The 20,441-nt window shown below is 39.2% G+C and overlaps 1 protein-coding gene across 1 annotated transcript in view; it reads left to right on the top strand.

Annotated features, from left to right (window-relative positions):
* Positions 1-20,350, top strand: part of LOC310724753 (uncharacterized protein) — a gene marked incomplete at its 3' end in the record, with an annotated part of 117,232 nt that extends 96,882 nt beyond the window's left edge. The window contains exons 2-10 of the mRNA XM_083539031.1: positions 15,338-15,438; positions 15,538-15,857; positions 15,968-16,089; positions 17,730-17,791; positions 17,890-17,990; positions 18,090-18,162; positions 18,255-18,409; positions 18,520-18,641; positions 20,285-20,350. Coding sequence (XP_083395157.1) covers positions 15,716-15,857; positions 15,968-16,089; positions 17,730-17,791; positions 17,890-17,990; positions 18,090-18,162; positions 18,255-18,409; positions 18,520-18,641; positions 20,285-20,350 — 843 coding nt within the window. The 5' untranslated portion in view covers positions 15,338-15,438; positions 15,538-15,715. The remainder of the gene's footprint in view (positions 1-15,337; positions 15,439-15,537; positions 15,858-15,967; positions 16,090-17,729; positions 17,792-17,889; positions 17,991-18,089; positions 18,163-18,254; positions 18,410-18,519; positions 18,642-20,284) is intronic.
* Positions 20,351-20,441: the final 91 nt, after the last annotated feature.

Below are 20,441 nucleotides of genomic sequence, written 5' to 3'. Positions count from 1 at the left end.
AGTGACCACTACAAATATTCTAATAAGTACAATTCAGGAACCCACGATTACAGAAGAAATAACAACTGAATCTATAATTACAACTGAATACACAACAGAAAGTACAACCACAGCAGAAACAACAGCAGAAACAACTGCAGTGACCACTACAAATATTCTAACAAGTACAATTCAGGAACCCACAATTACAGAAGAAATAACAACTGAATCTATAATTACATCAGAACACACAACAGAAAGTACAACCACAGCAGAGACAACAGCAGAAACAACTGCATTGTCTGCTACATCTGGTCCAACAAGTACAACTCAGGAACCAACTGCAGAGCAAATAACAACCGTCACAAATGAGCTATCCACTACACAACCAACAATAGAATCTACAATTACAACTAAGTACACAACAGACAGTATAACCACAGCAGAAAGAACTCCAGAAACTTTTGCAGTGACTGCTACAACTAGTATAACAAGTACATCTCAAGAAGCAACTACAGAGCAAATAATTGCTGTCACAAATGAGCTATCCACTACACAACCAACAACAGAATTTACAATTACATCAGAATACGCAACAGAAAGTACAACAATAGCAGAAACAACTGCAGTGACCACTACAAATATTCTATCAAGTACAATTCAGGAACCCACAATTAAAGAAGAAATAACAACTGAATCTATAATTACAACTGAATACACAACAGAAAGTACAACAGCAGAAACAACTGCAGAAACAAGTGCAGTGTCTGCTACATCTGGTCCAACAAGTTCAACTCAGGAACCGACTGCAGAGCAAATAACTACTGTGACAAATGAGCTATCCACTACACAACCAACAATAGAATCTACAATTACAAAAGCAAACACAACAGAAAGTACAACCACAGCAGAAACAACAGCAGAAACATTTCCAGTGACTGCTACAATTATTCTAACAAGTACATCTCAAGAAGCAACTACAGAGCAAATAATTACTGTTTCAAATGAGCTATCCACTACACAACCAACAACAGAATTTACCATTATATCCGAATACACAACAGAAAGTACCACAATAGCAGAACCAACAGCAGAAACAACTGCAGTGACCACTACAAATATCCTATCAAGTACAATTCAGGAACCCACAATTACAGAAAAAATAACAACTGAATCCATAATTACAACTGAATACACAACAGAAAGTACAACCACAGCAGAAACAAGTGCAGTGTCTGCTACATCTGGTCCAACAAGTACAACTCAGGAACCAACTGCAGAGCAAATAACAACCGTCACAAATGAGCTATCCACTACACAACCAACAATAGAATCTACAATTACAACTAAGTACACAACAGACAGTATAACCACAGCAGAAAGAACTCCAGAAACTTTTGCAGTGACTTCTACAACTAGTATAACAAGTACATCTCAAGAAGCAACTACAGAGCAAATAATTACTGTCACAAATGATCAATCCACTACACAACCAACAACAGAATTTACAATTACATCAGAATACACAACAGAAAGTACAACCACAGCAGATACAACAGCAGAAACAAGTGCAGTGTCTGCTACATCTGGTCCAACAAGTACAACTCAAAAACCAACTGCAGAGCAAATAACAACTTTGACAAATGATCTATCCACTACACAATCAACAACAGAATCTACAATTACAAAAGAATACACAACAGACAGTACAAGCACAGCAGAAACAACAGAAGAACCATTTTCAGTGACTGCTACAACTAGTCTAAAAAGTACATCTCAAGAAGCAACTACAGAGCAAATAATTGCTGTCACAAATGAGCTATTCACTACACAACCAACAACAGAATTTACCATTATATCTGATTACACAACAGAAAGTACCACAATAGCAGAAACAACTGCAGTGACCACTACAAATATTCTATCAAGTACAATTCAGGAACCCACGATTACAGAAGAAATAACAACTGAATCTATAATTACAAGTGAATACACAACAGAAAGTACAACCACAGCAGAGACAACAGCAGAAACAAGTGCAGTGTCTGCTACATCTGGTCCAACAAGTACAACTCAGGAACCAACTGCAGAGCAAATAACAATCGTCACAAATGAGCTATCCACTACACAACCAACAATAGAATCTACAATTACAACTGAGTACACAACAGACAGTACAACCACAGCAGAAACAACAGCAGAAACAACTGCAGTGACCACTACAAATATTCTAACAAGTACAATTCAGGAACCCACAATTACAGAAGAAATAACAACTGAATCTATAATTACATCAGAACACACAACAGAAAGTACAACCACAGCAGAGACAACAGCAGAAACAACTGCATTGTCTGCTACATCTGGTCCAACAAGTACAACTCAGGAACCAACTGCAGAGCAAATAACAACCGTCACAAATGAGCTATCCACTACACAACCAACAATAGAATCTACAATTACAACTAAGTACACAACAGACAGTATAACCACAGCAGAAAGAACTCCAGAAACTTTTGCAGTGACTGCTACAACTAGTATAACAAGTACATCTCAAGAAGCAACTACAGAGCAAATAATTGCTGTCACAAATGAGCTATCCACTACACAACCAACAACAGAATTTACCATTATATCTGAATACGCAACAGAAAGTACAACAATAGCAGAAACAACTGCAGTGACCACTACAAATATTCTATCAAGTACAATTCAGGAACCCACAATTAAAGAAGAAATAACAACTGAATCTATAATTACAACTGAATACACAACAGAAAGTACAACAGCAGAAACAACTGCAGAAACAAGTGCAGTGTCTGCTACATCTGGTCCAACAAGTTCAACTCAGGAACCGACTGCAGAGCAAATAACTACTGTGACAAATGAGCTATCCACTACACAACCAACAATAGAATCTACAATTACAAAAGCAAACACAACAGAAAGTACAACCACAGCAGAAACAACAGCAGAAACATTTCCAGTGACTGCTACAATTATTCTAACAAGTACATCTCAAGAAGCAACTACAGAGCAAATAATTACTGTCACAAATGAGCTATCCACTACACAACCAACAACAGAATTTACCATTATATCCGAATACACAACAGAAAGTACCACAATAGCAGAACCAACAGCAGAAACAACTGCAGTGACCACTACAAATATCCTATCAAGTACAATTCAGGAACCCACAATTACAGAAAAAATAACAACTGAATCCATAATTACAACTGAATACACAACAGAAAGTACAACCACAGCAGAAACAAGTGCAGTGTCTGCTACATCTGGTCCAACAAGTACAACTCAGGAACCAACTGCAGAGCAAATAACAACCGTCACAAATGAGCTATCCACTACACAACCAACAATAGAATCTACAATTACAACTAAGTACACAACAGACAGTATAACCAAAGCAGAAAGAACTCCAGAAACTTTTGCAGTGACTGCTACAACTAGTATAACAAGTACATCTCAAGAAGCAACTACAGAGCAAATAATTACTGTCACAAATGATCTATCCACTACACAACCAACAACAGAATTTACAATTACATCAGAATACACAACAGAAAGTACAACCACAGCAGAGACAACAGCAGAAACAAGTGCAGTGTCTGCTACATCTGGTCCAACAAGTACAACTCAGAAACCAACTGCAGAGCAAATAACAACTTTGACAAATGATCTATCCACTACACAATCAACAACAGAATCTACAATTACAAAAGAATACACAACAGACAGTACAAGCACAGCAGAACCATTTTCAGTGACTGCTACAACTAGTCTAACAAGTACATCTCAAGAAGCAACTACAGAGCAAATAATTGCTGTCACAAATGAGCTATCCACTACACAACCAACAACAGAATTTACCATTATATCTGAATACACAACAGAAAGTACCACAATAGCAGAAACAACTGCAGTGACCACTACAAATATTCTATCAAGTACAATTCAGGAACCCACAATTAAAGAAGAAATAACAACTGAATCTATAATTACAACTGAATACACAACAGAAAGTACAACAGCAGAAACAACTGCAGAAACAAGTGCAGTGTCTGCTACATCTGGTCCAACAAGTTCAACTCAGGAACCGACTGCAGAGCAAATAACTACTGTGACAAATGAGCTATCCACTACACAACCAACAATAGAATCTACAATTACAAAAGCAAACACAACAGAGAGTACAACCACAGCAGAAACAACAGCAGAAACATTTCCAGTGACTGCTACAATTATTCTAACAAGTACATCTCAAGAAGCAACTACAGAGCAAATAATTACTGTCACAAATGAGCTATCCACTACACAACCAACAACAGAATTTACCATTATATCCGAATACACAACAGAAAGTACAACAATAGCAGAACCAACAGCAGAAACAACTGCAGTGACCACTACAAATATCCTATCAAGTACAATTCAGGAACCCACAATTACAGAAAAAATAACAACTGAATCCATAATTACAACTGAATACACAACAGAAAGTACAACCACAGCAGAAACAAGTGCAGTGTCTGCTACATCTGGTCCAACAAGTACAACTCAGGAACCAACTGCAGAGCAAAGAACAACTGTGACAAATGATCTATCCACTACACAATCAACAACAGAATGTACAATTACAGAAGAATACACAATAGACAGGACAACAACAGCAGAAACAACTGCAGTGACCACTACAAATATTCTAATAAGTACAAATCAGGAACCCACAATTACAGAAGAAATAACAACTGAATCTATAATTACAACCGAATACACAACAGAAAGTACAACCACAGCAGAGACAATAGCAGAAACAAGTGCAGTGTCTGCTACATCTGGTCCAACAAGTACAACTCAGAAACCAACTGCAGAGCAAATAACAACTGTCACAAATGAGCTATCCACTACACAACCAACAATAGAATCTACAATTACAAATGCATACACAACAGACAGTACAACCACAGCAGAAACAACAGCAGAAACATTTGCAGTGACTGCTACAACTGGTCCAACAAGTACATCTCAAGAAGAAACTACAGAGCAAATAATTACTGTCACAAATGAGCTATCCACTACACAACCAACAACAGAATTTACAATTACTAAAGAATACACAATAGACAGTAGAACCACAGCAGAAACAACTGCAGTGACCACTACAACTATTCTAACAAGTACAATTCAGGAACCCACAATTACAAAAGAAATTACAACTGAATATATAATTACAACTAAATACACAACAGAAAGTACAACAACAGCAGAACCAACAGCAGGAACAAGTGCAGTGTCTGCTACATCTGGTCCAACAAGTACAACTCAGGAACCACCTGCAGAGCAAATAACAACCGTCACAAATGAGCTATCCACTACACAACCAACAATAGAATCTACAATTACAAAAGCATACACAACAGAAAGCACAACCACAGCAGAACCAACAGCAGAGACTGCTACAACTGGTCCAACAAGTACAACTCAGGAACCAACTGCAGAGCAAATAACAACTTTGAGAAATGATCTATCCACTACACAATCAACAACAGAATCTACAATTACAAAAGAATACACAACAGACAGTACAACCACAGCAGAAACAACAGCAGAACTATTTTCAGTGACTGATACAACTAGTCTAACAAGTACATCTCAAGAAGCAACTACAGAACAAATATTTACTGTCACAAATGAGCAATACACTACACAACCAACAACAGAATTTACCATTATATCTGAATACACAACAGAAAGTACCACAATAGCAGAACCAACAGCAGAAACAACTGCAGTGACCACTACAAATATCCTATCAAGTACAATTCAGAAACCCACAATTACAGAAAAAATAACAACTAAATCCATAATTACAACTGAAAACACAACAGAAAGTACAACCACAGCAGAAACAAGTGCAGTGTCTGCTACATCTGGTCCAACAAGTACAACTCAGGAACCAACTGCAGAGCAAAGAACAACTGTGACAAATGATCTATCCACTACACAATCAACAACAGAATCTACAATTACAGAAGAATACACAATAGACAGGACAACAACAGCAGAAACAACTGCAGTGACCACTACAAATATTCTAATAAGTACAATTCAGGAACCCACGATTACAGAAGAAATAACAACTGAATCTATAATTACAACTGAATACACAACAGAAAGTACAACCAAAGCAGAGACAAAAGCAGAAACAAGTGCAGTGTCTGCTACATCTGGTCCAACAAGTACAACTCAGGAACCAACTGCAGAGCAAATAACAACCGTCCCAAATGAGCAATACACTACACAACCAACAATAGAATCTACAATTACAACTGAGTACACAACAGAAAGTACAACAGCAGCAGAACCAACAGCAGAAACAACTGCAGTGACCACTACAAATATTCTAACAAGTACAATTCAGGAACCCACAATTACAGAAGAAATAACAACTGAATCTATAATTACAAGTGAATACACAACAGAAGGTACAACCACAGCAAAGACAACAGCAGAAACAAGTGCAGTGTCTGCTACATCTGGTCCAACAAGTACAACTCAGAAACCAACTGCAGAGCAAATAACAACCGTCACAAATGAGCTATCCACTACACAACCAACAATAGAATCAAGTGCAGTGTCTGCTACATCTGGTCCAACAAGTACAACTCAAAAAACAACTACAGAACAAATAATTACTGTCACAAATAAGCTATCCACTACACAACCAACAACAAAATTTACCATTATATCCGAATACACAACAGAAAGTAAAACAACAGCAGAAACAACAGCAGAAACAAGTACAGTGACCCCTACAAATATTCTAATAAGTACAATTCAGGAACCCACAATTACAGAAGAAATAACAACTGAATCTATAATTACAACTGAATACACAACAGAAAGTACAACCACAGCAAAGACAACAGCAGAAACATTTGCAGTGACTGCAACAACTATTCTAACAAATACATCTCAAGAAGCAACTACAGAGCAAATAAGTACTGTCACAAATGAGCTATCCACTACACAACCAACAATAGAATCTACAATTACAACTGAGTACACAACAGAAAGTACAACAGCAGCAGAACCAACAGCAGAAACAACTGCAGTGACCACTACAAATATTCTAACAAGTACAATTCATGAACCCACAATTACAGAAAAAATAACAACTGAATCTATAATTACAACTGAATACACAACAGAAAGTACAACCACAGCAGAAACAAGTGCAGTGTCTGCTACATCTGGTCCAACAAGTACAACTCAGGAACCAACTGCAGAGCAAATAACAACTGTGACAAATGATCTATCGACTACGCAATCAACAACAGAATCTACAATTACAAAATATTACACAACAGACAGTACAACAACAGCAGAAACAACTGCAAAAACAAGTGCAGTGACTGCTTCATCTGGTCCAACAAATACAACTCAGGAACCAACTGCAGAGCAAATAATCACTGTCACAAATGAGCAATACACTACACAACCAACAATAGAATCTACAATTACAACTGAATACACAACAGAAAGTACAACAGCAGCAGAAAAGTCAGCAGAAACAACTGCACTGACCACTCCAACTATTCTAACAAGTACAATTCAGGAACCCACAATTAAAGAAGAAATAACAACTGAATTCATAATTACAACTGAATACACAACAGAAAGTTCAACCACAGCAGAAACAACAGCAGAAACAAGTGCAGTGACTGCTACATCTGGTCCAACAAGTACAACTCAGGAACCAACTACAGAGCAAATAATTACTGTCACAAATGAGCTATCCACTACACAACCAACAACAGAATTTACAATTACAAAAGAATACACAATAGACAGTAGAACCACAGCAGTAACAACTGCACTGACCACTACAACTATTCTAACAAGTACAATTCAGGAACCCACAATTACCAAAGAAATAACAACTGAATCTATAATTACAACTGAATACACAACAGAAAGTACAACCACAGCAGAAACAAGTGCAGTGTCTGCTACATCTGGTCCAACAAGTACAACTCAGGAACCAACTGCAGAGCAAATAACAACTTTGACAAATGATCCATCCACTACACAACCAACAACAGAATCTACAATTACAAAAGAATACACAACAGACAGTACAACCACAGCAGAAACAACAGCAGAACCATTTGCAGTGACTGCTACAACTAGTCTAACAAGGACATCTCAAGAAGCAACTACAGAGCAAATAATTACTGTCACAAATGAGCTATTCACTACACAACCAACAACAGAATTTACCATTATATCCGAATACACAACAGACAGTACAACAACAGCAGAACCAACAGCAGAAAAGTCAGCAGAAACAGCTGCAGTGACCACTACAATTATTCTAACAAGTACAATTCAGGAACCCACAATTACAAAAGAAATTACAACTGAATCTATAATTACAACTAAATACACAACAGAAAGTACAACAACAGCAGAAACAAGTGCAGTGTCTGCTACATCTGGTCCAACAAGTACAACTCAGGAACCACCTGCAGAGCAAATAACAATCGTCACAAATGACCTATCCACTACACAACCAACAATAGAATCTACAATTACAAAAGCATACACAACAGAAAGCACAACCACAGCAGAACCAACAGCAGAGTCTGCTACATCTGGTCCAACAAGTACAACTCAGGAACCAACTGCAGAGCAAATAACAACTTTGACAAATGATCTATCCACTACACAATCAACAACAGAATCTACAATTACAAAAGAATACACAACAGACAGTACAACCACAGCAGAAACAACAGCAGAACCATTTTCAGTGACTGCTACAACTAGTCTAACAAGTACATCTCAAGAAGCAACTACAGAGCAAATAATTGCTGTCACAAATGAGCAATACACTACACAACCAACAACAGAATTTACAATTACATCAGAATACACAACAGAAAGTACCACAATAGCAGAACCAACAGCAGAAACAACTGCAGTGACCACTAAAAATATTCTATCAAGTACAATTCAGGAACCCACAATTAAAGAAGAAATAACAACTGAATCTATAATTACAAGTGAATACACAATAGAAAGTACAACAACAGCAGAAACAAGTGCAGTGTCTGCTACATCTGGTCCAACAAGTACAACTCAGGAACCGACTGCCGAGCATATAACTACTGTGACAAATGAACTATCCACTACACAACCAACAATAGAATCTACAATTACAAAAGCAAACACAACAGAAAGTACAACCACAGCAGAAACAACAGCAGAAACATTTCCAGTGACTGCTACAATTATTCTAACAAGTACATCTCAAGGACCAACTACAGAGCAAATAATTACTTTTACAAATGAGCTATCCACTACACAATCAACAATAGAATATACAATTACAGAAGAATACACAATAGACAGTACAACAACAGCAGAAACAACTGCAGTGACCACTACAAATATTCTATTAAGTACAATTCAGGAACCCACAATTACAGAAGAAATAACAACTGAATCTAAAATTACAACTGAATACACAACAGAAAGTACAACCACAGCAGAGACAACAGCAGAAACAAGTGCAGTGTCTGCTACATCTGGTCCAACAAGTACAACTCAGGAACCGACTGCAGAGCAAATAACAACCGTCACAAATGAGCTATCCACTACACAACCAACAATAGAATCTACAATTACAAAAGCATACACAACAGACAGTACAACCACAGCAGAAACAACAGCAGAAACATTTGCAGTGACTGCTACAACTAGTCTAACAAGTACATCTCAAGAAGCAACTACAGAGCAAATAATTACTGTCACAAATGAGCTATCCACTACACAACCAACAACAGAATTTACAATTACAAAAGAATACACAATAGACAGTAGAACCACAGCAGAAACAACTGCAATGACCACTACAACTATTCTAACAAGTACAATTCAGGAACCCACAATTACCGAAGAAATAACAACTGAATCTATAATTACAACTGAATACACAAAAGAAAGTACAACCACATCAGAAACAACAGCAGAAACAAGTGCAGTGTCTGCTACATCTGGTCCAACAAGTACAACTCAGGTACCACCTGCAGAGCAAATAACAACCGTCACAAATGAGCTATCCACTACACAACCAACAATAGAATCTACAATTACAAAATCATACACAACAGAAAGCACAACCACAGCAGAACCAACAGCAGAGACTGCTACAACTGGTCCAACAAGTACAACTCAGGAACCAACTGCAGAGCAAATAACAACTTTGAGAAATGATCTATCCACTACACAATCAACAACAGAATCTACAATTACAAAAGAATACACAACAGACAGTACAACCACAGCAGAAACATTTGCAGTGACTGCTACAACTATTCTAACAAGAACATCTGAAGAAGCAACTACAGAGCAAATAATTACTGTCACAAATGAGCTATACACTACACAACCAACAACAGAATTTACCATTATATCCGAATACACAACAGAAAGTACAACGACAGCAGAAACAACTGCAGAAACAAGTGCAGTGTCTGCTACATCTGGTCGAACAAGTACAACTCAGGAACTGACTGCAGAGCAAATAGCTACTGTGACAAATGAGCAATACACTACACAACCAACAATAGAATTTACCATTAAATCCGAATACGCAACAGAAAGTACAACAACAGCAGAAACAACTGCAGGGACCACTACAACTATTCTAACAAGTACAATTCAGGAACCCACAATTACAGAAAAAATAACAACTGAATCTATAATTACAACTGAATACACAACAGAAACTACAACCACAGAAGAAACAACAGCAGAAACAAGTGCAGTGACTGCTACATCTGGTCCAACAAGTACAACTCAGGAACCAACTGCAGAGCAAATAATTACTGTCACAAATGAGCTATCCACTACACAAGCAACAACAGAATTTATCATTACACCCAAATACACAACAGAAAGTACAACCACAGCAGAACCAACAGCAGAAACAAGTGCAGTGACCACTACAAATATTCTAACAAGTACAATTCATGAACCCACAATTACAGAAGAAATAACAACTGAATCTATAATTACAACTGAATACACAACAGAAGGTACAACCACAGCAGAAACAAGTGCAGAAACAAGTGCGGTGTCTGCTACATCTGGTCCAACAAGTACAAATCAGGAACCAATTGCAGAGCAAATAACAACTGAGTCAAATCATTTATCCACTACACAATCAACAACAAAATCTACAATTACTAATAAATACACACCAGACAGTACAACCACAGCAGAAACAACAGCAGAACCATTTGCAGTTACTGCTACAACTAGTCTAACAAGTACATCTCAAGAACCAATTACAGAGCAAATAATTACTGTCACAAATGAGCTATCCACTACACAACCAACAACAGAATTTACCATTATATCCGAATACGCAATAGAAAGTACAACAACAGCAGGACCAACAGCAGAAACAACTGCAGAAACAACCGCAGAAACAACTGCAGTGACCACTACAAATATTCTAACAAGTACAATTCACGAAATCACAATTAAAGAAGAAATAACAACTGAATCTATAATTACAACTAAAAACACAACAGAACGTACAACCACAACAGAAACAACAGCAGAAACAAGGGCAGTGTCTGCTACATCTGGTCCAACAAGTACAACTCAGGAACCGACTGCAGAGCAAATAACAACCGTCACAAATGAGCAATACACTACACAACCAACAATAGAATCTACAATTAAAGCTGAGTACACAACAGACAGTACAACCACAGCAGGAACATCTCCAAAATCATTTGCAGTTACTGCTACAACTAGTCTAACAAGTACATATCAAGAACCAACTACAGAGCAAACAACAACTGTCACAAATGAGCTATCCACTACACAACCAACAACAGAATTTACCATCATATTCGAATACACAACAGAAAGTACAACTATAGCAGAACCAACAGCAGAAACAAGTGCAGTGACTGCTACATCTGGTCCAAAAAGTCTAACTCGGGAACCAACCACAGACCAAACAACAACTGTCAATAGAGGGCTATCCACCACACAACCAACATCCGAATCTACAATTACAATTAAATACACATCATATAGTACAGCCACAGCGGAAACAACAGTAGAAACAACTGCAGAATCATTTGCATTGACCGCTACAACCCATCTAACAAGCAGACCTCAAGAACCAACTGCAGAGCAAATATCAACTGTCAATAGAGAGTCATCCACTGCACAACCAACAAAAGAATTTACAACTGAATACACAACGGAAAGCACACCCACTGCAGAACCACCAGCAGAAACAGCAGTAGAAATAACTTCAGTGGCTTCTATAACCAGTTTAACAAGTACAATTCAAGACCAAACTGCAGAACAAGCAACCACTGTTATAAATGAGCAATCTGCTACACAACCAACAACAGAATCTACATTTACTGAATGCACAATAGAAAGTACAACAACTGCAGTGAACACTACATCCTGTCTAACAAGTAAAATTCAGCAACCCACAAGTACAGAAGAAATTTCAGCTGTCATAATTGAAACTTCCACTACACAAACAACATCAGATTTGACAATTACAACTGAATACAACACAGAACATGAAACAACAACAGCAGAATCACCTGTGATAAGTTCAACCAGTCTAAAAGGTAGAACTGAAGAACCAACAATTTCAGGTCAAGCAACAACTGTCACCAGTGAGCTATCTACAACACAAACAAAAACAAATTTCACCATTACATCTGAATACACAGTAGAAAGTACAACCACAGCAGAAACAACAGCAGCATCAACAGCAAAAAGAACTTTCTCTGAAAGCACTATTTTTCCAACAATCACTAAAATCACTGAAATAAATTTATCAACAGTTACCCCAATGCCAAAAAGTAGACCTCAGGTAACAGCAACTACAGAGGAGACTATTACAAATATACTATTAGCATCCACGACAACAACAAAAAATAGATTTACCATAGAATCAGGTTTTACAAAACCAGCAACTGCAGCTTCATCAACAATGTATGTACCTTAAAATACTAAAGATAATAAATATTTTAAAATAAATTTATGCTGGAAATTGGTTGGAATCATTATGAGGTTTTATCTCTTCAGATCTGGTTCAGCTATGGTTCAGAGCATTATGGTCTTCAGCAGTTCCTTTCCTGTTCCCTCTGAGAGTTTGGTTCTCAGAACAATACAGGATCTTCTAAATGCTCGACTGCCAAACCTCACTGATCCTCTAACAGTGCTGAACTTCACCTATGAGAGTATGTTCTTTTTTTTACTAATAACTTATTAAAGTTACAACTCTTCAGATCATTCTCTTCTCCATATGAGAGCTGAAATACTCTTATAGACATTTTAATTCATTCCACAGAACTTTCAGACACCTCCTATGTGGTCACCTTCACATTGAACATCAATAACATCAGCATACCAGAGAACCCTGACCTCAGGAACAACACCTACAACACAGTGCAGAGCATCGTCAATAACGCTGTGAGTGAACATGACAATGACCATATCAATGCTGTAACTAATGTCCAGTGATGGCATTGGATCCCATTGCTGGGTTTAATAAAATAAATAATTGGAAGAATGAAATCGACCAAAGGTCAGAGCAATCACAGAGATATCTGAGGCAGTACAGACTCACAGTGGGATACTGAGGCAGAGATCAAAACACTAGACAGCAGATGCAAACACAGGGAGAGCAGAATAAAAAACAATAATCCAGACTGGAAACAAATATGGGACTTCAGCAGGGTCTCGAAATGGATCTGTACTACACAAGAGAGATACTGGCGAAAATGTGCAATGACAGACATCAATCATGCTACTTGAATAATGGCATTAAAGAGAAGATATTGTCAGGAACTGGCAAGCGGGGCCCAGGTGCAGTAGGCAGAAAGAGCTAAAAATGAAGCAGCATTTAATGACAACATAAACAGTGAAAAGGTAAAGGCTATTGTACGAAAACCTCTAGACACAGGTTCTTGGAGCAAAGGGGCAGGTTAAACAAGGTCCAACAATACAGTCCATAAAATCAGGTTCAGCAAACTGAGCAATGTAGGCTGAGACAATATCAGGATCCTCAAACAGTCCTTATTTAAAAAAAAAAAAAAAAAAAACCAACAGAAAACACAAAGCAGCACAGGCAGAGGCAAAACAGAAACCAAGAACAGTCCAAAAACCAGGCATAGCAAAACAAAGCAATGTAGGGCAGAGCAAAAGACGAACCAAAAGAGAGTCCAAAGTCCAAACGGGTAACCAGGGAGGCAGGGCAGAACAGGGATCAGAAACAGGGAATAAGAAAAGAAATCTAGAACAGGGGAACTGGCAGTAACAATATCAGGGACATAAGGAGCCAGTCAGATAATCTGGCACCGAGTGAGGGTTTTAGGTGTCTTTAAATATGGTGCGATGCAGGAAAATTTTGACGACCCGGAAGAATGCGTGTTGCGTGGGCGCCGGTAGGTGGAGCGTTTCACGAACCCGATAATGCGCGCCGCAAAAAAACAGAAACGAGCACCGCAAGCCCGGAAGATCCTGACAGAACCCCCACCGTACTACGGCCATCTACAGACCCCCTTGTTTAGTCCATCATCTGTGGTGTAGGAGGCATTGGACAGAAAAGGAGTGGCCTCGCAACCCAACCAGAGTGGGTAGAGGGGGTCTAGTTGAGGGAACTGCAGGATAGGCATGGACGCCCTTGAGATTAGACAAACCAAAAGAGTGTCCAAAGTCTAAAGCAGGTAATCAGGGTGGCAGGGTAGAACAGCGATCAGAAACAGGGGTTAAGAATTGGAAAAGAGAGCAGGCAGAATGGCAAGAATAATCTCAGGGACATAAGTAGCAGGTGAGATAATCTGCTGTCGAGTGAGAGTTTTAGGCGTCCCTAAATACGCTGTTAAGTGGGAAAATCCGGAAGAGTATGCGCTGCGGCGGCCATGGATGGAAGAGCGCATTGCAAAACTGAAAGTGAGCGCCACGAGCCTGAAAGATCATGACAAAAGTTGCCATCAAGTGTGCAACAATCTTTAGAATCTAGGTGAAGGTGACCTCTTGTGGTCACAAAAAAAATCTAAGTAGTTAAAAACATTTTAGCGCACATGAGATCTGACTTACTCTCTTTCCATATCCAGCTAAACATTCTTCTAAATGAACCTGATGCACAAGAATTTGACCCCCAGATCTTTTTCTTCATGTAAGTTATTCATTTCTTCTCTAAAAAACAATACATTCTATAAATCTTGTTTTAAATAAATTGTATTAGCTCATATTTTACTTCATCTATTGGTAATAGGAGCTCAGGAAACAAAGCTAATGGCAGCATGGATTACCACTTCCAAGATGGAGACACCAAAACACCAGCAGCTTTCCTCAGTAGGCTCATGACTCAGAATGGTATGCAATAATAACATGTGGTATCACACCTATTAGAGAACTTTCATTTCGGAATCATAGCAGGTTTAATGGCCTGTAAATTTTACGTTTCTCTTGCAGTCTCGACTACAACGGCTTCTACCCCACCTATAGGAACTGCCGCTTTGTCATCAGCATCAACTCCATCAGTAGAGTGGGTTCATTTCCATCATGTTTGTCTAATGAAGATTAAAATTTTTATTTTCAATTTTGATAAATATTCACTACGACATTTTATCTTTTCAGATCTGGTTCAGCTATGGTTCAGAGCATTATGGTCTTCAGCAGTTCCTCTCATGTTCCATCTGAGAGTTTGGTCCTCAGCGCAATACAGGATCTTCTGAGTGCTCGACTGCCAAACCTCACTGATCCTCTAACAGTGCTGAACTTCACCTATGAGAGTATGTTCTTTTTTTTACTAATAACGTATTAAAGTTACAACTCTTCAGATCATTCACTCCTCCATATGAGAGCTGAAATACTCTTATAGACATTTTAATTCATTCCACAGAACTTTCAGACACCTCCTATGTGGTCACCTTCACATTGAACATCAATAACATCAGCATACCAGAGAACCCTTACCTCAGGAACAACACCTACAACACAGTGCAGAGCATCGTCAATAACGCTGTGAGTGAACATGACAATGACCATATCAATGCTGTAACTAATGTCCAGTGATGGCATTGGATCCCATTGCTGGGTTTAATAAAATAAATAATTGGAAGAATGAAATCGACCAAAGGTCAGAGCAATCACAGAGATATCTGAGGCAGAACAGACTCACAGTGGGATACTGAGGCAGAGATCAAAACACTAGACAGCAGATGCAAACACAGGGAGAGCAGAATAAAAAACAATAATCCAGACTGGAAACAAATATGGGACTTCAGCAGGGTCTCGAAATGGATCTGTACTACACAAGAGAGATACTGGCGAAAATGTGCAATGACAGACATCAATCATGCTACTTGAATAATGGCATTAAAGAGAAGATATTGTCAGGAACTGGCAAGAGGGGCCCAGGTGCAGTAGGCAGAAAGAGCTAAAAATGAAGCAGCATTTAATGACAACATAAACAGTGAAAAGGTAAAGGCTATTGTACGAAAACCTCTGGACACAGGTTCTTGGAGCAAAGGGGCAGGTTAAACAAGGTCCAACAATACAGTCCATGAAATCAGGTGCAGCAAACTGAGCAATGTAGGCTGAGACAATATCAGGATCCTCAAACAGTCCTTATTTAAAAAAAAACAAAAAAAAACAACAGAAAACACAAAGCAGCACAGGCAGAGGCAAAACAGAAACCAAGAACAGTCCAAAAACCAGGCATAGCAAAACAAAGCAATGTAGGGCAGAGCAAAAGACGAACTAAAAGAGAGTCCAAAGTCCAAACCAGGAAGGCAGGGCAGAACAGGGATCAGAAACAGGGAATAAGAAAAGGAATCTAGAACAGGCGAACTGGCAGGAACAATATCAGGGACTTAAGGAGCCAGTCAGATAATCAGGCACCGAGTGAGGGTTTTAGGTGTCTTTAAATATGGTGCGATGCAGGAAAGTTTTGACGACCCGGAAGAATGCGTGTTGCGTGGGCGCCGGTAGGTGGAGCGTTTCACGAACCCGATAATGCGCGCCGCAAAAAAACAGAAACGAGCACCGCAAGCCCGAAAGATCCTGACAGAACCCCCACCGTACTACGGCCATCTACAGACCCCCTTGTTTAGTCCATCATCTGTGGTGTAGGAGGCATTGGACAGAAGAGGAGTTGCCTTGCAACCCAACCAGAGTGGGTAGAGGGGGTCTAGTTGAGGGATCTACAGGATAGGCATGGACGCCCTTGAGATTAGACAAACCAAAAGAGTGTCCAAAGTCTAAAGCAGGTAATCAGGGTGGCAGGGTAGAACAGCGATCAGAAACAGGGGCTTAGAATTGGAAAATAGAGCAGGCAGAATGGCAAGAATAATCTCAGGGACATAAGTAGCAGGTGAGATAATCTGCTACCGAGTGAGAGTTTTAGGCGTCCCTAAATACGCTGTTATGTGGGAAAATCCGGAAGAGTATGCGCTGCGGCGGCCATGGATGGAAGAGCACATTGCGAAACTGGAAGTGAGAGCCACGAGCCTGAAAGATAATGACAAAAGTTGCCATCAAGTGTGCAACAATCTTTAGATTCTAGGTGAAGGTGACCTCTTGTGGTCACAAAAAATATCAAAGTAGTTAAAAAAATAATTTTAGCGCACATGAGATCTGACTTACTCTCTTTCCATATCCAGCTAAACATTCTTCTAAATGAACCTGGTGCACAAGAATTTGACCCCCAGATCTCTTTCTTCATGTAAGTTATTCAATTCTTATCTAAAAACAATACATTCTCTAAATCTTCTTTTAAATAAATTGTATTAGCTTATATTTTACTTCATCTATTGGTAATAGGAGCTCAGGAAACAAAGCTAATGGCAGCATGGATTACCACTTCCAAGATGGAGACACCAAAACACCAGCAGCTTTCCTCAGTAGGCTCATGACTCAGAATGGTATGCAATAATAACATGTGGTATCACACCTATTAGAGAACTTTTATTTCGGAATCATAGCAGGTTTAATGGCCTGTAAATTTTACGTTTCTCTTGCAGTCTCGACTACAACGGCTTCTACCCCACCTATAGGAACTGCCGCTTTGTCATCAGCATCAACTCCATCAGTAGAGTGGGTTCATTTCCATCATGTTTGTCTAATGAAGATTAAAATTTTTATTTTCAATTTTGATAAATATTCACTACGACATTTTATCTTTTCAGATCTGGTTCAGCTATGGTTCAGAGCATTATGGTCTTCAGCAGTTCCTCTCATGTTCCATCTGAGAGTTTGGTCCTCAGCGCAATACAGGATCTTCTGAGTGCTCGACTGCCAAACCTCACTGATCCTCTAACAGTGCTGAACTTCACCTATGAGAGTATGTTCTTTTTTTAACTAATAACGTATTAAAGTTACAACTCTTCAGATCATTCTCTCCTCCATATGAGAGCTGAAATACTCTTATAGACATTTTAATTCATTCCACAGAACTTTCAGACACCTCCTATGTGGTCACCTTCACATTGAACATCAATAACATCAGCATACCAGAGAACCCTGACCTCAGGAACAACACCTACAACACAGTGCAGAGCATCGTCAATAACGCTGTGAGTGAACATGACAATGACCATATCAATGCTGTAACTAATGTCCAGTGATGGCATTGGATCCCATTGCTGGGTTTAATAAAATAAATAATTGGAAGAATGAAATCGACCAAAGGTCAGAGCAATCACAGAGATATCTGAGGCAGTACAGACTCACAGTGGGATACTGAGGCAGAGATCAAAACACTAGACAGCAGATGCAAACACAGGGAGAGCAGAATAAAAAACAATAATCCAGACTGGAAACAAATATGGGACTTCAGCAGGGTCTCGAAATGGATCTGTACTACACAAGAGAGATACTGGCGAAAATGTGCAATGACAGACATCAATCATGCTACTTGAATAATGGCATCAAAGAGAAGATATTGTCAGGAACTGGCAAGCGGGGCCCAGGTGCAGAAGCAGAAAGAGCTAAAAATGAAGCAGCATTTAATGACAACATAAACAGTGAAAAGGTAAAGGCTATTGTACGAAAACTTCTAGACACAGGTTCTTGGAGCAAAGGGGCAGGTTAAACAAGGTCCAACAATACAGTCCATAAAATCAGGTGCAGCAAACTGAGCAATGTAGGCTGAGACAATATCAGGATCCTCAAACAGTCCTTATTTAAAAAAAAACAAAAAAAAACAACAGAAAACACAAAGCAGCACAGGCAGAGGCAAAACAGAAACCAAGAACAGTCCAAAAACCAGGCATAGCAAAACAAAGCAATGTAGGGCAGAGCAAAAGACGAACCAAAAGAGAGTCCAAAGTCCAAACGGGTAACCAGGGAGGCAGGGCAGAACAGGGATCAGAAACAGGGAATAAGAAAAGAAATCTAGAACAGGGGAACTGGCAGGAACAATATCAGGGACATAAGGAGCCAGTCAGATAATCTGGCACCGAGTGAGGGTTTTAGGTGTCTTTAAATATGGTGCGATGCAGGAAAATTTTGACGACCCGGAAGAATGCGTGTTGCGTGGCCGCCGGTAGGTGGAGCGTTTCACGAACCCGATAATGCGCGCCGCAAAAAAACAGAAACGAGCACCGCAAGCCCGGAAGATCCTGACAGAACCCCCACCGTACTACGGCCATCTACAGACCCCCTTGTTTAGTCCATCATCTGTGGTGTAGGAGGCATTGGACAGAAGAGGAGTGGCCTCGCAACCCAACCAGAGTGGGTAGAGGGGGTCTAGTTGAGGGAACTGCAGGATAGGCATGGACGCCCTTGAGATTAGACAAACCAAAAGAGTGTCCAAAGTCTAAAGCAGGTAATCAGGGTGGCAGGGTAGAACAGCGATCAGAAACAGGGGTTAAGAATTGGAAAAGAGAGCAGGCAGAATGGCAAGAATAATCTCAGGGACATAAGTAGCAGGTGAGATAATCTGCTGTCGAGTGAGAGTTTTAGGCGTCCCTAAATACGCTGTTAAGTGGGAAAATCCGGAAGAGTATGCGCTGCGGCGGCCATGGATGGAAGAGCACATTGCAAAACTGAAAGTGAGCGCCACGAGCCTGGAAGATCATGACAAAAGTTGCCATCAAGTGTGCAACAATCTTTAGAATCTAGGTGAAGGTGACCTCTTGTGGTCACAAAAAAAATCTAAGTAGTTAAAAACATTTTAGCGCACATGAGATCTGACTTACTTTCTTTCCATATCCAGCTAAACATTCTTCTAAATGAACCTGGTGCACAAGAATTTGACCCCCAGATCTTTTTCTTCATGTAAGTTATTCATTTCTTCTCTAAAAAACAATACATTCTATAAATCTTGTTTTAAATAAATTGTATTAGCTCATATTTTACTTCATCTATTGGTA

The sequence above is a fragment of the Silurus aristotelis genome (assembly GCF_946808225.1).
Source record: "Silurus aristotelis genome assembly, chromosome: 4".
NCBI lineage: Eukaryota > Metazoa > Chordata > Actinopteri > Siluriformes > Siluridae > Silurus > Silurus aristotelis.
Note: the sequence above shows the minus strand (reverse complement) of the source record. Positions and strands in the feature narration are given on the sequence as shown.